The sequence below is a fragment of the Artemia franciscana genome, unplaced genomic scaffold (genome assembly GCF_032884065.1).
Source record: "Artemia franciscana unplaced genomic scaffold, ASM3288406v1 PGA_scaffold_23, whole genome shotgun sequence".
In the NCBI taxonomy this organism is placed as follows: domain Eukaryota; kingdom Metazoa; phylum Arthropoda; class Branchiopoda; order Anostraca; family Artemiidae; genus Artemia; species Artemia franciscana.
Genome location: NW_027062649.1, coordinates 2,560,268 through 2,585,112, shown reverse-complemented (window position 1 = coordinate 2,585,112; position 24,845 = coordinate 2,560,268). Strand labels below are relative to the sequence as shown.

The window sequence follows — 24,845 nt, the reverse complement described above, 5'->3', positions numbered from 1 at the left end:
GGTTTTTAGAAACATGTAGAAGAAATTAAATGTAAAAAATAAGGTTGGCATCTAATGATGTTTCGGTTGTTCCGATCCTGGTTAAGAAAGGCATCCACCAGGGTGCAATTACATCACCACCTTTGTATAACAACAGTGTCACAGATTCATAGACATGTGTTATGACTAGCTTCATTTTTGTGGATTGGACTTGTCACTGCTCAATTATGCTGACGACGTTCTAAATCTCAGTTCTTAAAAGAGAGGAAAAGCCTCTTAAAAGTCAAAAAATGGAAAGTACACGATGATATTCAGCGTGTCAGAGAACCCTATAGTAGATGTTTCAAGCTGCTATATACAACACTGTGGAATTTTGCTGCTTTTTTTGAACGAAAATACATAAAAAAGAAGAAATTCAATCGCGGAAGATTGATAAATGAGAGAAGGAGAAAGTGAAGGGATATGTCCCACCTAACCTAGTGTAACATGACCTGTCATCAACCCCTGATGTTGATAGTGCAATTTAAAAAAATGCCTGATTTTAGAAAAAGAGAGGAAACACCCCCTAAAGGTAAATGAATCTCAAAGAAAATTAAATTGTCGGTTTCAGCGTATCAAAGTACCCTAGTGTAGAAGTTTCAAGCTGCTATCTACAAAAGTGTAGAATTTTGTTGCTTTTTTGATGAAAATACATAAGAAATGAAGAAAATAAGTCTGGGAAAATTGATGAAAATGAGAGAAGGAACGGGTGAAGAATCATGCCCCAACATAACCTTGTTTTACCTAACTCGTCATCAATCCTTGTATTGATAAAACAATTACGAAAGATTCTCTGATTTTCGAAAAAAAGAAGGAACACCTCCTAAAATTAAAAAAATCTCATTGAAAATTTGATAATCAGATTCAGTGTGTCAGAGAACCATATTGTGGATATTTCAAGTTCCTATCTACAAAAATGTGGAATTTTGTTGCTTTTTTGGATGAAAATACATAAAAAAAATTAAGAAAATAAATCTGGGAAGATTGATGAAAAAGAGAGACGGAGAGATTGAAAAGACATGCCCTGCCTAACATAGTGTAACCTAATATATCATCAATTCCTATTGTTGATAGTGCAATTTTGAAAAATTACCTGATTTCGATAAAGAGAGGAGACACCTCGTAAAAGTATCAAAAATCTTAATGAAAATATCATTATCAGATTCAGCGTGTCACAGAACTCTACTGTACCTGTTTCAAGCTCCTATCTACAAAAAAATGTTGAATTTTGTTGCTCTATTCGATGAAAATACATAAAAATGAAGAAATTCAATCCTGGAAGATTAATAAAAGAAGGAGAAGGAGGGGGTGAAGAGACATGCCCCTACCTAGCCTAGTGTAACCTAACCCGTCATCAATCCCTAATGTTGATAGTGCAATTTTGAAAGATTGCTTTTATTTTGGACAAAGAGAGGAAACAGCACGTAAAAGTTAAAGAATGCCAAGGAAAATTACATCATCAGATTCAGCGTGCCAGAGAACCATACTGTATACGTTTCAAGCTCCTATCTACAAAGTTGTTGAATTTTGTTGCTTTTTTATGAAAATAAATACAAAATGAAGAAGTTCAATCTTGGAAGATTGATGAAAAGAAGAGAAGAAGGAATGAAGAGGCGTGCCCCACCTACCCTTGTGTAGCCTAACCTGTCAACAACCTCTAATGTGGACAGTGCAATTTCGAAAAATTGCCCGCTTTTCGGAAAAGAGAGGAAACATCTAATAGTAAAAGAATCCCAATGAAAATCACATCTTCAGATTCAGTGTGTCAGAGAACCTACTGTAGATGTTTTAAGCTCCCATCTACAAAAATATGGAATCTTGTTTTTTTTTATAAAAATACACAAAAAAAATGAAGAAACTCAATCTGGGAAGACTGATGAGCATGAGAGAAGGAGGGAGTGAAGACAAATGTCCCACCTAACCTAGTGTAACCAAACCTGTAATCAACCCCTAACGTTGATTGTGCAATTTAAAAGAATTCTCTGATTTTCAAAAGGAAAGGGAACATGTCCAAAAACCACAGCTTAGATACCAATACATTTATGAAAACTCCTATCTTGCCCATGAGAAGCTTTTGGTACAGAGCTCTGAACTTGGTGCCTCCTCCAAGCCCGCGATCCAACGCGTAGATCGTACTACAACACCGTAGGCGGGAAAGCAATTTTGTTTTGTTGCATACACAGCTTAGATACCAAAACTGGTATCTAAGCTATGCTGCGAGTAACCTGTCTCAAGCCGCTAGCGTCGTTACCCTGCACTGTGTCCCAAGAATAAATTGAGTTTTCATAACTGTATTGGTATCTAAGCTGTGCCAAAAATCAGAGAATCTCAATGAAAATTACATCATCAGATTCCATCGTGTCAGAGAACCCTATTGTAGACGTTTCAAGCTCCTATCTACAAAAATTGTGGGATTTTGTTACTTTTTTCGATGAAAATACATAAAAAATGAAGAAATTCAATCTGGTAAGATTGAGGAAAATGAGAGAAGGAGAGGATAAAGAGACCTGCTCCCACCTAACCTAGTGTAACCTAACCTGTCATCAATCCTTAACGTTGATAGTACATAGATAACTTCGAAGACTACACTGCCTTTCCATGGCGAAAATATAATAGTTCAAAATAGGATTGAAACCCTTTAATTGACAGTGAAACAAATATAAAATTTGTAACTGAATACTTCGGACACAAATACAGCGTGCATCAAAAGTAGTAAAACTCAGTTCAAAATAGGGATTAAACCTTTTAATTGACAGTGAAACAAATACAAAGTTTGTAACTGGATATTTCGGACACATATACAGTGTCCATCATCAGCAGTAAAACTGTGATTTTTACTGAAATTTTACTGCTGATGATGGACTCTGTATAAGTGTCCGAAATATACATTTAAAAATTTTATATTTGTTTTGCTCTCAATTAGAAGGTTTCATCCTTATTTTGAACTGTTATGTGTTGATAGTAAAATTTCGAAAGATTGCCTCATTTTCAGATTTTAGTCAGATTTAGCATGTGAGAGAAGCCTATTTTAGATGTTTCAAGCTCCTATCTGCAAAAATGTGTGATTTTATTGTTTTTTTTCGATGAAAATACATAAAACTAAAATAAATCAACCTGGGAATATTGATGAAAGTAAGGTAGTGCCCAAAACAGTTCACAATTTTGACAAGACCCCAAAAAAAATCCTAGAATATCGTGGTTGCATTGCAGAAAAAATGAAAAGGGGGGGGGGGCATTATTTTGCTTTTAAAATTATTATGATGATTTTAAAATTATTAAAAAATCATCAATTTCTTAAATTCGGGTAAAGATAAGACCCCGGTTACTCGCCAAAGAGGGGTCTATCAAATACCCTGTGATTGCGGAAATACTATGTCGGCAGGACCCATCAGAATCTGGACAAAAGGTTACAACAGCATAAAAATGACATAGACAAGGCCTTAATTTCAAATGGTTCCAACAACTCCTTTGATTCTGCTCTAGGTTGGCATATATTTAATAATCCGTCCCACATGATACTTTTTGAAAACTCTTCACTCATTAGTAATGATTTGGGAATAAAACAGGTGGTTCGAGAATCAATTGAAGTTAATCTCAAAATAAATAAAAATATTTCTTTGAACAGGGACTTGGGGGAATACTCACTAAATTCTTTATACTCAAATTTAATTAAAAATGATCTAACAAAATATTTTACTAAACCAATTTATAATAGTACTGAACCAACTACGAAAGGCCTTTGAGACAGGCTGCTAAACAAGCAAGATTAGCTTTAAGAAGTTGCATCTAATCATTTTGTTCTCTTTGGTTTGAATGAGTTTATATTTCTTCATTTCATTCTTTTCGCCAGTCCTGGTTGAACTTCGCTGAAGTAAGGATGCTAGGGTTATTTTTTTTTTTGAAATTGTTTTAATAAGTGTTTTTAGCTATTCAGTTTTAATTCCCACAATTTGATGTAAGTTCTATATATATATATATATATATATATATATATATATATATATATATATATAGTTTCTCTCTTATTCTTGTATTGTGCTGAAGACGGCCCTTGGACATAGGGCCGAAATATCTACATAAATAATTTCCATTGTCTTGAAAAAAATTTTCCCTATTGTCTCTACTTTGTATTTGTTTGTTATGGAAAGGCAGTGTGGTCTTCGTCGCTATATTATATATATATATATATATATATATATATATATATATATATATATATATATATATATATATATATATATATATATATATATATATATATATATATATATATATAATATATATGTATATATATATATATACTTATATATATATAATATATATATATATATATATATATATATATATATATATATATATATATATATATATATATATATATATATATATATATATATATATATTATATATATATATATATATATATATATATATATATATATATATATATATATATATATATATATATATATATATATATATATATATATATATATATATATATATATATAGAATAAAAATTAAATCTGGTAAGGTTGATGAAAATGAGTTAGTAGCCAAAGAACTTCATAATGTTGAGAAGACTCAGTGAAAAATCCAAGAAAATCATGGTTATTCACCGTATCAGAAAACCCTACTGTGGAGGTTTCAAGTTCATATTTGCACAAGTGTGGAATTTTTTTTTCTTTTTTCGATGAAAATACAGTATTCAAATTTTGCGTGTTTTTTCAGTTATGAGGGCTTGCTTGTTTGGATGAAAATACATAACATTGAAGTAATTTCAACCTGGAAAGATTAATGAAAGTGAGGTAGTACCCAAAAAACTTCACAAATTTGAGAAGATCCAGAGATAACAAGAGCCAAGAGCTCATAAAGCACTTTTGACGAGGTTGGAAGGGCCTTTATGGGCCGGCAACTTCACTACTATGGGGCTTGAGGGCGAGCAACTCAAACAAGCAGGTAATTTCATTCTAATTTTAAACTATTGAAGAATTAATTGATATAGTTGAAGGTTTTAGCTCTAACTATTATTGATTTTTCTGTGATTTCACATTTTGGCGGGATGAGAATCTGGACTTTCCCAAAATCTAACCCGACTGTGCTACTATTTACACCAAAGACGTATGTAGGAACTTATTTTCGTAGGGCAGGAGTAGATTTAGAGATGTATATATATATATATATATATATATATATATATATATATATATATATATATATATATATATATATATATATATGCATGTGCTAATGACTTGAAAACCTATGAAGGCCAGGAAAAAGACCTCCAGTGGCCCCGTACTTTCTAATGGAAATGTATCAAAAAATCCTTTCGCCTTGATAATTGACACGCAGGTGATGGCGGGAGGATCGACTACTGTAAATTGGTTATATTTGAAGTGCACCTGCTTGCTAAGTTATTCTGAGGGTATTATCAGATAGTGTTTGGGGCTGCTCATAAGACATTTTTTGTAGTAAAAGAATTTAGTAGTTTACCATACTAAGGTTAGATACAATCTAATAGATAGAAAACAAGAATTTTATTTTAAAAAAGTATTCTTTAGTCAGATCAACGACTAAAACCGTCCTTCAATATATCACATCGGGTTCAGTCCAAATAATATCTTCATCGTCCTCTTCCACCTCAACCACTTCTTAAATTACTACCTCCATCTCAAAGCCTTATACCAATCTGATTACCTCCTCTACTTCCTTAGCTGTTAGCTCCCATGAGCTCCAACTGATTGCATTTTCCCACAAAAAAATTAATTGCGTTTTATAAATTAACAATTATAACAATAAAAACACTTTAAACATTTGTAACAATTATAAACAATAAAAACAATTATAACATTTAACAATAAATTCATGAACAAAAAAACTACTTCAACGCAATCTCCCCCGTACGGCTCCAAGACCAAGAAAGAATAGGGAGAAAAAATACCAAGGTAAAAAAATGATTGTACCGGCTCAATCAAGTATCCAGCTCAATCCAGAGACATCTACCCCAAGGGAAACCGGAAAAAAACTTAATTACTAGCTAGAAATTTTTAAATATAATTTTGAACATACGAAACGAGTGACAACTTCGCGCAAACTCTGGGAGCGTGTTCCAGATCATGTTGCAAGCTGTCAGAGGGTTGAAGTCAGACCTCACTGATGGAGTGTGAAGAATCTGTAAATTGTTTTAAGTGCGAAGATGATAAGTCGACTGATCAGAAACAAAATATATATTATTACATAGGGCATCAGGAAGATGGCCATTCAACTAAAAAAAAAAATGAAAGATGGCCATTCAACTAAAAAAAAAAATGAAAGATGAACAATTTTTAATCAAGCCAAGGTTGTAAGTAAAGATCGGTTAGTTTTCTGAATAAGAGTCATTGCTTTATCACAAATTTTTGAAACTGGCTTCAGAGACGTAGGAAAAGTTGACATCCAAATAACTGAGCAATATGAAACATAAACTGAGCTAGGCTGCAGAACAAGATTCTATGAATCAGCCATGGAAATATGTATTTGAGCTTTGTAAGGATTCCGAGACTTCCGGAGACTTTCATTTTAATCAGGTCAATATGATACTTGAAGGAAAGATTTTCGTAACGATCATAACGCATCGAACGTAACTATCCTTAGGTCTACTTAGAGAACCTCTTGATATTCTATTTCATTTAGGTCAGGGCTAGCCTTTGAGACTCTGGAGAAAATGAGAAAACATGACTTTCTGACAAGGCAAGATAATTTACATCAAACCACTGGATAACACTTTCAAAAAGGGCTATCATCTTTGAACGAAGATCAGACTCAGGTCTACTAGTTGTGCCAAGAGTATTATCATCAGCCAAAGCATTAAGTGCATCCGGTACGGACGAACTTCTTTCACAATTAGTGACAGATGCTGGTTCACAAAGACGACAGAAAATGGTAGGTTTTAAATTTTTAACCGCATTAAGAAGGTCATTGAGATAGATGAAAAAAAGGTTCGACCCAATAAAAGATCCTTGTGGAACACCAAACTCTATTCCAGAAGGGTTAGAAAAGTGCGGATAAACCGAAATGACTCGACCAGATAAATATGATAGAAACCAAAAATAAGTATTCCCTTTTATACCAATATGGGACAGTTTCCAAAGAAGAATTTTGTATGTTAAGGAGTCGAATGCTCTTCTAACATCGATATTTTATCGTTCTTTATAGTTTATATGGACAGTTTATTTCAAGAACCAAGATAATCCTGAATTGTGAGTATAAAAGTTATTTTTTGTATCTTACAAGAAGGACCAACTTTTCAAAAGGAATCCAAGAAATGTTTTATTCTTTCATTCGCCTTTGATTAAAAAAGAGATAAATCCTAAAGTTATGTTCAAATTTCGTGTTTTCATTTCTTTTATCTAATATGTTTTTTCATTTATCACCAATTTGAAGTAACAAATATGAACCTTTCTATTCCATCATGGCGTTTCCTACATATGGCTCTTCCTGAGGGTCTTAGAGCCCCTCTCATTTCAGTTAGTGTCTCAAAATGTGCACTTTCAGTGGTGATCTATAATGATTTTTGACTATCCCTCAAGAAAAGAGTTTATTTCTATTCCTGCTCTGCACATGGTACAAGATTTGGCTGGATTATAGATTCTGTATTGTTACGGGGTCAATTGAAATGTAAGTTGATAAAATGTAAGCCTTTTCTTACATTTCAAAATTAGCGAACATGTAGCGAAATAAGATGCTCGAAATAGAAACTAGCAATTGATCACGTCAACAGGTGCATACTTCCATGACTCGTGGACAGTAGGATGCTATAGAGTAATTTATTAAATCCTTTTTTTCTATAGAAATCCATATTTTGGTTTGTTATTTCCATGTTGCGGAAACTTTTCTAACAAGATTCAATCCAGATAACGTTTTTGCTCTTTTTAAGTTTCGATTGAGTCTTTACCTTTATATGAAGAAGCATAATGTTGGATAATTTTGCTTGTACTTTAAACAAACAAATTTTGAGTGAGTTGAGTAATAAATCTGAATCTTACTACCTGAAGAAGCTGTGTCCAGATGATGTTTTGACAAGGTTGTTAAGAGGTCAATATTTGCTCTTAACGTACAATTTGGGGTTATTGTTTGGAAAACCTGTTAAAAAAGCAATTCTTATTTCTTAAATGTAGAAAAAATTGTAGTTAACACGGGTTTGATGGTGCTTCTCCAAACATTTCACCGTTCGTCGCTCTTGTTTAAAATCAATAGTCATAAAGCGACTAAAACCATGATGAAATTTTGGAAGGGAGAAAGACGCATGGGAAATTTAAAATTGAATATATATTTCCAAAGTGAGAGAATATAAATGGTGAATTGTTTAAAATCAACTTGAATTTGACATTCTATTTAAGTGAAAGTATTTTGAACAAAATCATGTTGCAACCATGAATATGCTCAAAAAATATCGCTCATTTCTTCTGTCATTTATAATGGGTAAATACATAAAACGCAATTAATTTTTTTGTAGGAAAATGCAATCAGTTGGAGCCCATGGGAGCTAACAGCTGAGGAAGTAGAGGAGGTAATCAGATTGGTATAAGGCTTTGAGATGGAGGTAGTAATTTAAGAAGTGGTTGAGGTGGAAGAGGACGATGAAGATATTATTTGGACTGAACCCAATGTGATATATTTAAGGATGGTTTTAGTCGTTGATCTGACTAAAGAATACTTTTTTAAAATAAAATTCTTGTTTTCTATCTATTAGATTGTATCTAACCTTAGTATGGTAAACTACTAAATTCTATTACTACAAAAAATGTCTTATGAGCAGCCCCAAACACTATCTGATAATACCCTCAGAATAACTTAGCAAGCAGGTGCACTTCAGATATAACCAATTCCCAGTAGTCGATCCTCCCGCCATCACCTGCGTGTCAATTATCAAGGCGAAAGGATTTTTTGATACATTTCCATTAGAAATTCCATTACCACTGGAGGTCTTTTTCCTGGCCTTCATAGGTTTTCAAGTCATTAGCACATGCATCGTATAGAAAACATAATTTATTAGGCCCTGAAGGTTTTCCCCTAAATCGTTAGGTTTTTTAAACAACTAAAGAAAAAGAAACTCTATTATGTAACATAACTAAACAATAACTAAATAAAATTTATTACGTAACAACCAAAGAACTCCTCAAGAACCCTGATTGTCACATGTTTTTAAGTATTTAATGTGTGTATCGTTTAGATTATGTAACAAGCACATAAACCTCTTAGAAAACGTTCCCTCTTACGTAGGAACATGTGCGTCTTCAAGATACATCTTAAAGAAAAGTCTGGACTGGAATTCGAAGGTATAGGGGCCTTATCGGAGTCATTAAACCCTCACTACTTGTATTTTATCAGTATTGGTGGTGATCAGTTTTGCTTTATCAGTTTTGGTAATATTGGTATCAGTTTTAGTTAATTTTAGTTTGTATCTTTGTTTCTTCTGAGCAAAACACATCTCGTATTCATAAAGCCGAAAAATCTGCGTCGTTTAAGTTTTGATCTTTTCTCCCTTCTTGGCGCAGTCTCTTTTGTCTGTTCTTCGTTGAGTTTTTTCTCTATTTGTTGTTCTTGAGTTTTATTATCTTCAAAGGCATAGTTACTGGGTCTTTTAACTCTGCTTAACATAATGGCTATCTAAAAATTTAAGTCGAACTACCTCATGGAAAATAGGGGGTGGGAGGGTGGTTAATTATCCTCCAATCTTTTTGGTCACTTAAAAAGGGCACTAGAACTTTTGATTACCGTTCAAGTGAGCCTAACCTTTTGTAGCACAGAGGATTGATTGTCTGCTTGGCAATACTGGGCCCAGGGTTCGATCCCCACCACAGCAAGGCTGGGCGACAAGCTTGCTACTTGTCCCTGTAAAAACACCCAGCAACTGAAACGTCGATTCGAAGCCCTATGGGCCAGGAATGGCTCTGGAGGATCTTTATTCTTTCATCCTTATCAAGTGAGCCTTTTTCTCGTTATTCTACGACTGCTGGCTCGATGCGATCACCTCTGGGGAAAACAAAAAGACAAAGAAATAAGCACGCATCCGTGAAACTCGGCTGTCCTAGCCGAGACAAAACCTAGCCTCTACATCTGAGTAAATTATGAGAAAAACGCGAAAACGCTGTTTTTTAAAGCTGCTTTTTTATTCTTATTATTTTTAGAACTTTATAGTTATAGAAAAACAGCAAATAATTCACTGATTTCAACTATAGTAAGTACAATGCAGTAGTCTTTTTTAAAATAAGCGAGAGGTAGATACTAAGTTTTGTCGGTGTTTTTCAGTAGGACCAGTTTGAATTTCCACCGACAAAACCTAGTATCTACACTATTTTGGAGTTTTAGAAACATCAGTATTTAAAGTTTTAGCCTTAAGTAACATTATCAAATCACTTTGAACTCAAGAACGATTGAACAGCCATAAATCTGAAAATCTATTCTTCTTCGTATGGGTCATCTTCATCGATAGTCAATTCAGGAACAGCTGTGACCAGAAGGCTTAGCCAAAATTGACGTCTGTTACATGGCATCATGGGGCATAGCTTTTTCTCAGTGGCATCCTTATTTTCTTTAGAAATATCCCTTGGTGTCGAGTCAAGGTCTTGAATTTTCGTATAATTGAATGATTTTTGCAGAAAGTCTGAAAGCAGCAATTCATCACTGTCAAAACTGGTGCGGTAAAACACATTTCCTGATCCTTTCCGGAATTTAGCTTCAACAATAGCATTCAGGTGAGGCAACTTCACCTTTTTCGTGCAGGCTCTCTTTTTTTTGTCCAATTCCTGAAAGAATTGTCCATAGTGATGGTATTAACTCCTTTTTTGGATCCGTTAACACATTTTAAAAAATCACCAAAGTCATGTATCTTGCCCATTTTTTCATTTTCACCTCAAGGTTCCCCTGAATTCCGTCTGCTGCGTTATGGATATGTCCCTTTTTGAGTTATCTCAGAATAATACGCTCCATCCCAAAAACTTGGTTCACTGTTTGTACAAGGGCTGTGTATAAAACCAAGTTCCTGTTCTGGCCCGAAAAATTGTCCATTCAGAATATGAATGACTTGACGTCTCTTTCACTTGTTGCAGTGATCACTGAGAAAAGAGAGTCCACAATGTTCTCTGCTCCTCTGCCTCGCAACACTTCATGCATAAGCACACATATTGAGTTTTCTGATCCAACAGATCCTGGATCTTTCGGGTGTACCTTTGCAAATGTCCCGTCAAAGACTATCAAACGACTCAAGAAAATTGAGTCTTTATTCCCGGGCAACTCGGGAAGCAAGATCACCTTTTGAAGGTCAACTGCATACACTCTTTTATCAGGACTGTCGTTTTCACTTGCATCTTCCTGATACTTGTCAGTAGCTTTTCTAGCCATGTCTATGTACAGTAACCATTTCTCCGCAACGTTTCAACAGCAATGTTTCTCCATGAGCTGTCTAGTTCCTGACCAGGCTCTTCATCATTTACGTCATCATCATTTTTTCTCTCTGAATATCTCTCAAATGTGGGGCAGGCACCAGACACCGGCATTCTCATGGATATGTTCATGGTTTTCAAAATTGCCCTATACGATTCGGCTGAGATAGTAACGTCTGGATTCATTTTCACGAAATCATGAAAGATACACTGGATTGTCAGCAAAGAAGGCAAGTACTTCACATTCGGAGCATTTTTTCTCCGGTAGTTTGGGGGGGGGGTACAGGGTTTAAAATTGTTGATATGTGAAGTGACTTTTTCTCTAATTTCCAACGAGATCTTGTGCTGAGGTGCCCTTTTTCCACGGTTTTCACAAAAAATCTGACCAACAATGCCACTTTTTATCTTTTTGCACAATTCAGTGATAAGTCCATCAGTTTTCAAGCCAAGAGTGTTCATAAATATTTTTTGGCACACTGGGATTTTTGTTGTGAAATGTTCCACAACCTTTGGAAGATAATACAGCCTCGATTCCTTTTTCTTGAATTTCTTTTCGGTGAATTCAACTGTTCGGCGGTTGACGGGGGCCAACCTTACACAACTTGCAAGCCACTTAAGCCTCGACTCATACTGATCTTCCCAAAAGCTATTCCATATGCTGAAACGATTTTCTGTTATAAGTTCTTTGCAGTGCTTCCGACAAAACTGTTCACAGGGGGTTGAATCAATAAACGGATGTTTCCGCATGACTCGCGTCACCTTTTCTTCTCCACTTTTGGCTCTTTTTCGTCCAGGATGGGACGCAGGGCTAGGGACCATAGGTGTAACGGCTGCTTCTTCACTGTTGTCACTAACATTAGGAAGACTTCCTAGCCTTCCGTGTTCCGTAGCTTCAGTTACGGGCATTTCAATTGCGGTTGGCTAGTCAGCTGGTTCTGTATCTTCGTTTGTTATTACCATTAGCTGCAGTTATCTCGTTAAATATCCCCACATCTATCTCGTCCAGAACAAGGGGCTGCATCAAATGAAAGTTTTCTGTGCTATCACTAACACAAGCGTCTAACTGTACTTTAGAGAATTTCTTTTCATGAACTTCCAGTGCATCTTCCACTTCTTTCATCGCATGTGATGAGGCTGTACACTCAGCTTGAAGTTCTTGGTCCTTTTTTTTTCTTTCTATAATATGGAAATAAATTTTAATAGATGAAACATTATCGAACTCTACTTTTTTAAATCCTCTTTCAACTTTGCTTTCTTGGTATTTATTGGATTTACACCAGTCATCGTACAGGTAGAAGATCACAATTCCTATAAAGTAAGTTTAGATATGATTCAAGCGCTAATCCTGCTGAAATCAGTTAGTACAAACAAAGAAAATATAAATAATATGGAAGGCGGTAATATTGTAGAAGCTACTGAAACTCCTACTGTCATGGTTTTTGCTTCTTTTTTTTAAACAGCACAATTAACAAGAGCTAAGAGCTCATATGGCACTTGTGACGAGGTCGGAAGAGCCAAGAGCTCATAAGTATGACCTCTAGCAAAATTCTAAGAATCAATAGATTGCTTTAAAAGGAAAATCAAAGGCTTAATGCCAGTGGGATTTAAAATAAGAGCTCTGAGACACGATATCCTTCCAAACATCAAATTTCATTAAGATCTGATCACTCCTTCGTAAGATAAAAATACCTCATTTTGTTTAATTTTTCACAATTAACCCCCCCCCCCAAATCCCCCAAAGAAAGTGGATCCGTTCAGGTTATGTCAATCACGTATCTAGGACTGCTGCTTATTTTTCCCACTAAGTTTCATCTCGATCCCTCCGCTCTAAGCGTTTTCCAAGATGTTAGGTCCCCCCCAACTCCTCCAATGTCACCGGATCCCGTTGGGATTCAAAATAAGAGCTCTGACACACTATATCCTTCCAAACATCAAATTTCATCAAGATCTGATCACCCGTTCTTAGGTTAAAAATACCGAATTTTTCCGATTTAACCGTAGAGATGGTCCTCTAATTTTCCTCTCTCCATTCAGATCTAGTGCAAATAGGTCAGTTAACTGGAATAACTGGATGACAGAGAAATTAGAAAAAATGCATGTAATGTCGTTTTGTAAACAATAAAAGTGATTATGCTGATGATTTGTTGCCGGTGGATCGCAGTTTGTCAGATACTAGGTTTTGGAGAAAAAGCAAATTTATAGTATGTACATACTAGGTAAAGCCCGAAAATAAATCTGAGACCCTGTGTAGATGCTAGGTGAGATCTATGAAACTAAACCTTGGATAATATTCCGAGATCACCATTGGGTTCCTCGTGGTCTGATTAGGTGGGTTTCACTCCTAACTCAAATTCAATTTTTTGAGTAGATACTATGTTTTGTCGGAGGACAGTCGAACTTCTTTCGGCAAAAAATAAATTCTACATTTTTGCAGATGAGAGCTTGAAATTTCATCAACAAAGTTCTCGGATACGCTTAATCTGATGATGTGATTTTTGTTAAGATCTTTTGACTTTTTAGGGGGTGTTTGTCCCCTTTTTGCTAAAATCAGGCAAATTTTTTCAGGTGTTTAGCTTGTGATAGGTAACACTAAACTTAATAAATCTTATATATTTGAAATTAGCATAATAAGCCAATTCTTTTAATATATCTAATGATATAAAAGTTCAAGTTTTTAGAGTTTTCGTTACTATTGAGCCGTGTTGCTCCTTGCTTACAGTTCCTTACCACCAACTGTTTTAAACTCAAAAGTGACACATACGATACAGGATTAGAAGCAGAAAAATCCTTAAGTGACCTCCACAAAATAAAACAATAATTCACAAGTTTCTCATTAATATTTTACCGGTCATGAAATCAACAAATTTCACGACTTGATTTTAACTCTCACAATACTGGAGAAAGCTTAGTTTTCAGTTAGACACTAGTTTTTAAGGATTCTACAAATATGGGGAAATATAATGAGCCAGTTTATTTGAAGTAGTTTTTCAAAAACGTCTTGTGTCCCCGCTCATTTTTTTCCCAAAGTCAACGGATCAAAATTTTGAGATAGCCATTTTGTTCAGCATAGTCAAAAACCATAATAACAATTTCTTTGGGGATGACTTACCCCCCCCACAGTCCCTGGGGGAGGAGCTTCAAGTTACAAACTTTGACCATTGTTTACATACAGTAATGGTTATTAGGAAGTGAACAGACGTTTTCAGGGGTATTTTTTGGTTTGAGGGGGGGGGGGGTGAGGGGAGGGGGCTAGGTGGGAGGATCTTTCCTTGGAGGAATATGTCATGGGGAAGAGAAATTCAATGAAAAGGGCGTAGGATTTTCCAGCATTACTATACAAAAAAAACAATGAAAAATAAACATAAAAAAGTTTTTTCATTTGAAAATAAGGAGTAACATTAAAAATTAAAACGAAAAGACATTATTACGCATATGAGGAGTTCTTCTCCTCCTAAATACCTCGCTCTTTATGCTAAAGTATCTTTAACAGTTTTAACTATTTATTCTACGGCCTTTCTGATTCAGGGATCATTCTTAAAGAATTGGGAGAAAACTTAAGCTTTAGTGTAAAGAGCGAGGTATTAACGAGGGGACAAACCCCCTCATATACATAATAAAAATATAAGAATATAGAAGTTTGTTACGTAAGTTAATTCTTAAGTTACGCACATTTTTTACTAATAAAAAACGTTCGTTAAAAATTAAAAGTTCTAGTTACCTTTTTAAATAACCGAACAGTTGGAGGGCAACTAGGCTTCCTTCCCCACCCCTTATTTCTCAAAATTGTCTAATCAAAACTAAGAGAAAGCCATTTAGCCAAAACAAGAATTAATATACAAAATTCATTTCAATAATTTATGTGCGGAGAGCCAAAATCAAACATGTATTAATTCAAAAACGTTCAGAAATTAAATTTTAAAAAAAAGTTTTTTTAACTGAAAGTAAGGAGCGACATTAAAACTTCAAACGAACAGAAATTACACCGTGTATGAAAGGGGCTGTTCCCTTCTCAACGCCCCGCTCTTTACACTAAAGTTTTTTACTGTTTAATCAAGTAGAATTGAGAGAAAGAGTCAAACTTTAGCGTATAGAGCGAGACGTTGAGGAAGGAACAGCCCCTTTCATACACGGAGTAATTTCTCGGAGTAAATCACGGAGTAAGTTTTAATGTCACTCCTTACTTTCAGTTAAAAAAAACTGTTTTTGTTTTTTTAATTTAATACAAATAAGAACTATCTTCTCTCCTCCTATCAGAACATCTAACGGTTTGAATGTCATTTTTATGTCATTGAAAACGCCAAGTATTTTCAATATTTTTTTTTTTTTTTGTCAAAACATCAACACCAAAAAAACTAAACAAAAAAAACCCTAAGAGATGCAATCCCCATAATAACCAAGATTTCTGAATAGAGCTATTGAAAGTAGACTGATTCTTGAAGAAATAAAGATATTTAGCCCTGTTCTCAATTGTGGTAGTTTCTCATCGTTTGAAGTTCGACATGATTATTCATTTTAATTTCTGTGGGTTTATTGCATTACTTGTTCATTGAAAGAAATTTCTGCTCGTTTTAATTCTGAATTATGATATGGCTAGTTATTTACCACATAACAAATGTTGAGGATTCTCAATTAAAATGAAGGTTATGTTTCATCCAGTACATACTTTATTTTATATCTTAGTTTCTAAAATCTGCTTAATTTATTTCGATCTGAAAAACACGCGTAAATAGAAAAAAAAACTCGAGCTGAGGATTTAATAGGCACTGTTTGGAGTACCTCCCCTCTCCTGAGAATATCCTTTGATGTCTCCTTTGTCTTAAATTTGGTTGTACTTTTTTTTTCAGTGACTGAAAGATACGAGATTTCAAACAGTAAACTATTCAACCAGAAGACGCTGTTTTAACAACAGGACCGTATATATGGTGGAGTGGATTTAGTTTGAAAAGCCCCTCCTAATAATTAGTCGTAAAGAACGTAGGTAAAAAACTATTTCTAATAAAAAAAAAATATTTCACTTTCTCGTAAAGTGGCCCTAAACGCGCAAGTAAAAAAACCATTATTTTAGAGGGTTACAGATAGTTCACGAGAGATAAATCCCTGCTTGACTCTCGCGGTAGCCACCGCCCTCCTAAGTGACAATTTTTGTGGCAATCCCCCTCACAAAATTCTTTGATACGGGCCTGGTAAGAGCACTAATTTTCCTAGTTGCATTAAAAGAAAAAGAAGGAAAACGCTGCGCCTTGTATCTTTGAATTGACAATAAGAGCTTGAAAAAGACGCAGATTTTGTCAGTTTCTGTCCGAAAGAGGTAATAATCTTAGGTGCGCTATTTCTGGAAAATATGTTGAAACAAAGGGAGTCAAGAGTGAAAGTGAACTTAGTCTGTTGAACTTCTTTCATTTGGATAAGTCTGAAAGTGGCTAATGTGTGGTATTCTGTTCTAAGGTAAGCCATATTACCATTAATTTAAAAAGACTTTGGTAATGAAAGTACTGAAACGAGCTTAAAACGAAGAAAAACTACTGCTTTGCAGTTTATGCAGCTTATTTTTGAAAAAAAAACTATTTCAAATAAACTGGGTCGTCATATTTCCCGATATTCTTAGAATTCTAAAAACTAACTTTTTACTGAAAACTAAGCTTTTTCGAGTTTTTAAAAAGTTAAAGTCGTGTCATATGATTTATTGATTTCATGGCCGGTAAAATATTATTGTGAAACTTTTGAATCATTATTTTATTTTGTGCAGACCACCTTTTTAATTATGTTTTTTCGAAACATATATTTTTAAACTCAATAGTTTTTTTTTTTTAAACTCGTTTTAAAATTTCGGTGGATATGGGCCGCGGTTCACCCTTGGTTCGCCTCTGAAATTGGCTTTTTTTTTTACCAGAAGAAAGTATACGGATGCATGTTTATTATTTGTTTTACTTTTTTATTTTCAGGGGTGTTCGAATTGCCCTCGCGGTTTTAGAATATTGGGAGAGGACTCATACGAAAGGAAATTAAACGTTCTAGTGTCTTTTTTAAGCGACCAAAAAGATTGAAGGGCAACTCGGCCCCTTCCCAAGCCCCTTTTTTGCCAAAATTGTCTGATAAAAATTTTGTTTGCATAATTGATAGGATAAACTATGCCTTTACAGATAACCTGACCCCCCACAGCCCCTCGGGATAGTTCTTCAAGCTATGAAATTCGCCCATTGTTTGCGTATAGTATTTGTTATTGGGAAGTATGCAAACGTTTTTCGGGTAGGGGTGTTGATTATTTTGCTGGAGGGAGACTTTCGGTAAAATTCTAGTTAATTGACTTCTTGCTATCTCTGAAAGGGTTTAGGTTAGGAAATTGAAGCTTTCAGGGATGAATCTACAGACTAAAGTATGTCCTGGGAAGGTACTTTGAAGCAACTGCCTCCACTCCTTCTCCCTCTAGAGGGCCCTGACCTTTGATGACCTTTAAAAATATGTGTGTTACAAAAGTGAAACCTTGCAAAATGGAGAAAATTCTCCCTTTAGAGGGCCCTCTAAAGGGAGAAGGAGTGGAGGTGGGTACTTCAAAATACCTTCCCGAGACGTACTTTAGCCTGTAGACCCATCCCTGAAAGTTTCATTTTCCTAACCTAAACCTTTTCCGAGATAGCAACAAGTAAATTAACTAGAATTTTACCAAATTTTACACTGTAGATTTTACCAGAATTTGTATACGAAATTCTTCTTTGCCGACTCAATCTTACGCATGCAGATGTTAAGGGTAATTGTCCGGAATAAATTTTTACAGGGATTGAACTATTTAGAGGATCTTTCCGCGGGGAGGGGGCATTTTTCTGAGGAGGTTGAGCCAGATTTTCTGGCATTATTTAAAGATGGTCAGAAGCTAAATAAAAAGAAACAAGTTTTTTCGACTGGAAGTAAAGACTAAGATTAAAGCTTGAAACGAACAGAAATGACTACACATATAAAGGGGCTTTCCCCTCTTCAACACCTCGCTCTTTACGCTAAGGGTTGAATTTTCTTCCATTCTTTAAGAACGACTCCTGAAATAAAAGGGTCATTTAATTGGAACAATAAGAAGCTTTAATAAGAATACTAAAAAACTTTAGCGTGAAGAGCGATGTGTTGAGGAGGGGGTACCCCCCACCCCCTCATAAGCGAAGTAATTATTGTTAGTTTCAAGTTTTAATACTGTTTTTACTTTCAGTTAAAGAAACTTTTTTTTTTAAACAAGTAAATTAAACTTGTAAATTTTAAACTTGTAAATTGAGTAATTGATTGATGAGTGTGTTAGTATTTATCGTTATTGCTATTTATTTAATTTTTGAGGTGATTTGTGTACTAACTTTTTTCCTGAAGGGATGAATCCAGTAATAAATAAAGTGCGGAAGGGGGGATGATTAAAAGAAAAAATTATGGGACGATTTTAATAAGAATTGCCCAAAGATTCCAGAATGTACACACACACACACACAAACACACACACACACACACACACACACATATATATATATATATATATATATATATATATATATATATATATATATATATATATATATATATATATATATATATATATATATATATATATATATATCGGTGTGTATATTTATGTGATAATTAAACGGCAAGGTTGGTCCGTTAAATGATCTTTGAGATCGGAATATATATATATATATATATATATATATATATATATATATATATATATATATATATATATATATATATCGGTGTGTATATTTATGTGATAATTAAACGGCAAGGTTGGCCCGTTAAATGATCTTTGAGATCGGAATTGTAATTATGTTTTTTTTAGGCCAATATCCGGCGGTTCATTAAACTCCAGGAATGACCTTCTCTTAATAACAACATTGCAGAAAAAAGAAGACACACAAGTTTCTGGTTGATTTACTTACCAATGACGTCAGGTTGTTTTAGTTGTAGGCTATGTAGTTTAATTCTTATTCTGTGTTTTGCAGGTGACACGTGAAAGGATGAAGATACTACTTTTTTGGATATTTATTATTCCCTTTGTCAAAGGAGGTGAGAACTCTCTTTATGATTCAGTTGAAAATATAGCGACTGCCGTAATTCAAAAAGCTGCATGTTATTTTATACATATTTAAAGGACAGGAAAAAACTAAAAATAATGTAGTTTGGATTTTTGGGTATCAACAGTTAGAAATTAGTCTTATGAAATATTTATATGGTTTTTTCCCAACTTCTTATAGAAAAAATTTGTTGTTTTTTCTTGTTTTTTTTATGTTAGTAGCACACCCTCGCAAGCGACACTTTTACTGTGCTACCGATAGATTTCTTGTCTGTTTTTTTTTATATAATAAACTATTATTGCTACTACAACTACTAATTAAGGACCTGTAGTTGGGTAAACTTTTGCGGTGACACAGAATTAGATAGCAGAAAAAAGTGTATATCTCAACTACGAGACAATCCTATAGTAATGGAATCCTTACTTTAGAATTGCCTACACCCAAAAGATATTATTAGACAAATTTTAATGTTTTCTTCCATTTTCATCTGGATTTTAAAATAAATTTTGAACGTATTTTAAAATCCATTTTTAAATAAATAAAATAAAATGTAAATAAAATAAAACAATAAAATAAAGAAATAGAACTATTAAATAAAATCGAACTATTTTCATTATATTAGAATGATGTAGTGCGATGTTATTTACCAGGTTTAAAATAAAGTGGCCTCTAACGAATGGATAGGATGACCCAAACAATGAAAAACAGTGCGTAAATGTATATTATTTAGGACTATATCTGGTACCATTGGGGGCCGGGCTCAACTGTCACGGTAGCGACTATTTTATTTTGGGAGGTGTTGATTGGGAAATAAAATGGTAGTCCTAGTGTTATAGGGTTTCCTTCAGAAGAGGGACATACAAAAATGTTACTACTAATAAAAAAATATTAGGCAAACCAAAGGTCAGCAAATTTTGCATGCAGCCTAGGACTATACCTTGCCCCATTAGGGATGGAGGGTCTAGGCTGGGATGTAATTGCGACAATATTGATTATTATATTTGGATATTGACTTTGGAATTGAATGGTATTAGGCCCATTACCTTTTTTACTATTTGATTTCTGTGTCTACATATAGTTGCTTGAAGAAAATGTTTTTTGGTAGGCTATTTGAAAAACGACCATTCCGACTTTGATACCAAATACCCTGTTTCCTATCGATTTTTTAGCGCGAAAAGATGATATAATGGAATTTGAAAAGACGGACAATTCTGTATATCTTGAGATATATGTATATCATAGAAGAGAACAATGGCTTAACCAATTGATGTAACGTGATCAGTTTAAGAGATTGGCTGTGTGTCCAAGTATTTTTGCAATTTCACTTCACTTACCAGAACCGATAGTAATCTTGTATCCCATTCTCCTTCTAAACTCATTACTATCACAACACTATTATTGCTTTTTCTTATTAGAGGAACAATCTAATTTATTTTATAGTCACTCTCAGTTTAATTGAATCCCAACTACGACCCCCCTATTGCCTGGATGTAGCATTAGGCGAAACTCTAAATTTGCTGTTAGGATTTAATTGACCTGAAAATGAATCTAAAAATTAATTAAATTGAGTTGCTCCGACATGAATAAAGAAAGAATTTTGTTATTATTTTACGGGGCCGTATTCAGGGAATGGGATGAAGGGATTTGATCCCCTCGAAATGGTTTGCCTGACTCGTAAAAAAATAACAAATGCAAATAGAAATTTTTGGAGACGTTTTATGAAGTTTCTTTTTTTCATCCCTCCTTCCCCCTCCCCAAAAAATTCTGGATACGGCCTTGTTATTGTAGCTAGTTTAGACGGATCTATCATATTGCCGAGCTCCTTTCCCTGCATAGTTACCAGTACTTATGTATAATTTATAAGCTACTTTGGGGGAGAGGAGGGGGATAGTAAACGAACCTTCTTGAATGGCTCCAGTCCATAGGCGTAAATATCCTTCTAAGATGGGTCGAATAACCCCAGTGTTTTCTAAATGTCAAGATATTTCCTATTAATTTCTATAATTTTACTTCAAGTTGTCGGATTTGCTGTCTTGACGCATTATGCATTCCCCCCTCCCCTATCCTGAATGACTCCTTGTTAGGCTTTTTTATGCCAGCGGGAAAAGCTTATGATTTTATATTCTAAAAAAAATCATGTGACATGAATATTAAAACGATATTGATGTGACATGAATATCGAGTCAACGCTACCTGGCGACATCTACAGGTTCTTCAACCTTAGTCGCTACAATATGCGATTTAAGGTAATTTAAGTCAAAGTAAACAAACCGTCTTTTGGATTGGGTACTTGAGCCCTCGAAGTAGCCTTTTCTCCCAGGGGCAATGTATTGTCTCCCTGGCCCGTGAAATTGGTGAGAGGACATGCAAAAAAAAAAAAAAAAAAATCTGGCAAAACAAGCGGCAAACCAGAGGATTTTCTTCGTAGCAATAGCAAAAACAAGATAGGTAAGAAGTTGCAAAATTTCACGCTTAGGATTCGTTGCTAAGCTTTTGTCACGTTCAAGAGCGTATCCATGCTTTTTGTTCGTTGTGGGGGGGGGTATAAAAAACTGAAAAAAACCATCAAAAATTTGTTGGAATATTTTTTTTTTACGTTCTCACGAGCCAGACAAAAATTTCGAGAGGGAAGGGGTTAAACCCCGTAACTCCCTCCTTATGGATATGACCTTGGTTGTGCCATAGCCTATATATACAAGGGGATTTTGGTTAAGGAAAAATGGAATAAATCCCACCAACTAGCGTGAATCTGGCCTCCATTCCTTTTTCTGTATCTGAAGTTTTCGCGACTAAATTAACTTGGAAGATAAATATTTTGTAATTATATTTCTGTAATCAGGTCATAAAGTTGTTTAAATTTGATTCAGTAGCTCCAAGAGGTAGTTCTAGAAATGGTTTAGCCCCTCTGTTCTTTTGCCAAAACACTTGGAAAACTATAGGTCTTCCCGTTCGCCTGCGAGTCCAGGGGACTTAGCGTAAAGCTTTGAGATGATGTGGTACCTTAAAATCGCGAGCTTTAGTGTCGGCTGACGGTCATGAAGACAAATGGTCCATTAGCAAATCTTCCTAGGGCACTAGCCATCGTTAAGAACTATCGAGAGCTATCGAAATTTGACTGAAAGTACAGTCAAGCTTTACCTCCTTTTTGACGGCAAGCTTGTTAATCAAAACAGTTGATACCACACGGAACTCCCAAAGCGGCCAAATTTCACAAATGACAATTCCTCCTGAGGCATGTTTTAGTGTTCTCCTAGCAGGTATGCGGGAACCTTTTGAGGAAGAGTCGTTTTCGGAGCGATCTCAGCGATCTTTACCTAGCGTAAAAAGGGGGAAGTTAAATGATTTTTCTAAGATATCTTGGAAAGTAGGTGTTCGGCGTTTAGCTTTCTGTTCTTTATTCGGATCTTCTATCCAAGCTGTTAAAGTTACGAGCTCTTATACCACTCTATGATCTTAGTAGCCCCGCTAGTTGTGAAGAAGAAAAAGAAAACACATCCATGTTACACTTGCAAAAAAATTGGATTTTCCTCGTTGTTCAAGCCAAAGGGCTGTAAGTTGCCTCTACTGGGCTGTCTCCCATGGCGATTCCAAGGGTGTATTTTTTGTTTCTATTTGACGCCTTTTTTGGGGTTTTAGGATATTTTCTAACTACCGTAAATTGGCTTTTAAAGTAAAATTGTACTTTCAAAGCTAATCGAAATAATAATTACAATTCCTGAATCAGCTATATACTCACTTTTTTTTATTACTTATTACTTTTATTACTTATTTTATTTATTACTATTACTTTATTACTATTACTTTTATTACTTATTACTATTACTACTATTACTATTATTTATTACTTTATTACTATATTTTTTTATTACTTATTTTTATTTTTTCTTAAACGTGTTTTAAATTTTTTTGCTACTATGGGCCTCAGTTCGTTCTTTACTAGGTCGCAGCTACCACTGCAACCATAATGGCAAGATTGCCCAATCATTTCTATATTTTGGCCTCAACCAAACTGAAAAAGCTTATAAAGGACCAAACAATGTGATCCTTTAAGGTACCGTATCACCATATGTTGTACTAGCGTGAAAGCCTTCGCGGCGTAGTGTGAAAGAACTATGATTTAAATGCTAGTATTTCTTTAAGACATTCTAGAAACGATAAACAAAAATTTGGGATTCCCATCTATAATTTTCACTGTTTTTGTTATTGAGAAAAGATGATAGCACATTTTGGAAAAGATAGAAACTTCCAAATATTCTAGGAACTAAATAGGATAGAAGAAAATAGGTTGCAGTAAGTGATAGCGGTGAATGAATGAATTTATTTACTCAATATGATACAATATTGTCCTGACTGTCACAATAGGTACTAGCGGAGTGGTTAACATGCCATACTTGAAATTCTGTCTTCCCAAGGGTTGGAGTTCGAGTCCTGGTTCTGCTGATTATTTAATTTAGATAGGGGGTCTGCGGTGTGACTTCTTAAGCTCAGCAAAAGTCGAACCAGCGCCAAATTGGTACCTAGAGAAATATGGGGGAAAATATATGAAACGACGGATGATTTGCCACTAGTCACGTATTGGACTCCCAGCCGAAGGCAGGGAATCTGTACCTGCGCTACGCAGACCTATTGTGTCCCCCTAAATACGCCACTGGCAATCCCTCCAAAAAAAGAATTAGAGATTTATACCACTTTTACTATAATTTTAAATAGCATTTATAATCGACCTATTCTTGGCTCTTCTTTCAAATTTGTGACTCCCCCCTCTTAAATCAGATATTCTAGATATAAAAATGAAACCTGTTCTGTAACAAAGAAAAAATTGGGTGGCATTACTATATTATCACAGTTATTTCTACAAAAGTAAAACGGTATTTACAAATCAGGACATCCTGTCCTGTACCTGCGGTAGTCAGCATGCGAAAACATTTATGTGTTTTTGTAGAATATTGCAACAAAATAACGTACCCCCCCCCTCCTACGGAGAGCTCGATTCGGAATTGTTGGTTGTAACGAACGCAAGAATAAGCTCTTGTAGGCCTACATGAAAAAATGAGTAAATAAGAGAACAAAACAAGAAGATTAGAAAAAGAAATGCTAGGGAGGGGGGGGGGGAGCGTGACGGAAGGTAACCTAAAAAGTACAAACAAATAAATTTTCTTAGAAAGAATGTAGAAAATGTGTAAGCTTATGCTCTATTATCAAAGCTCAAGACATGTTATTTACTATTTTTTTCATTTTTTTTATATTTCCAAATTCATAGTTGGATTGCGTCTAATATGGAAATGACTGAGTTTAATAGGACTTGCTTTTTCTGAGGGGCTAGGATATATTCTTTTCCAAAGAATTTGATGCATAGCTT

The 24,845-nt window shown here is 34.7% G+C and overlaps 1 protein-coding gene across 1 annotated transcript in view; it reads left to right on the top strand.

Annotated features, from left to right (window-relative positions):
- The first annotated feature begins 16,734 nt into the window (after positions 1–16,734).
- Positions 16,735–24,845, top strand: part of LOC136041461 (Ig-like and fibronectin type-III domain-containing protein 1) — a 259,166-nt gene continuing 251,055 nt past the window's right edge. The window contains exons 1-2 of the mRNA XM_065726145.1: positions 16,735–16,889; positions 19,415–19,478. Of these exons, the coding sequence (XP_065582217.1) occupies positions 19,430–19,478 (49 nt within the window). The 5' untranslated portion in view covers positions 16,735–16,889; positions 19,415–19,429. The remainder of the gene's footprint in view (positions 16,890–19,414; positions 19,479–24,845) is intronic.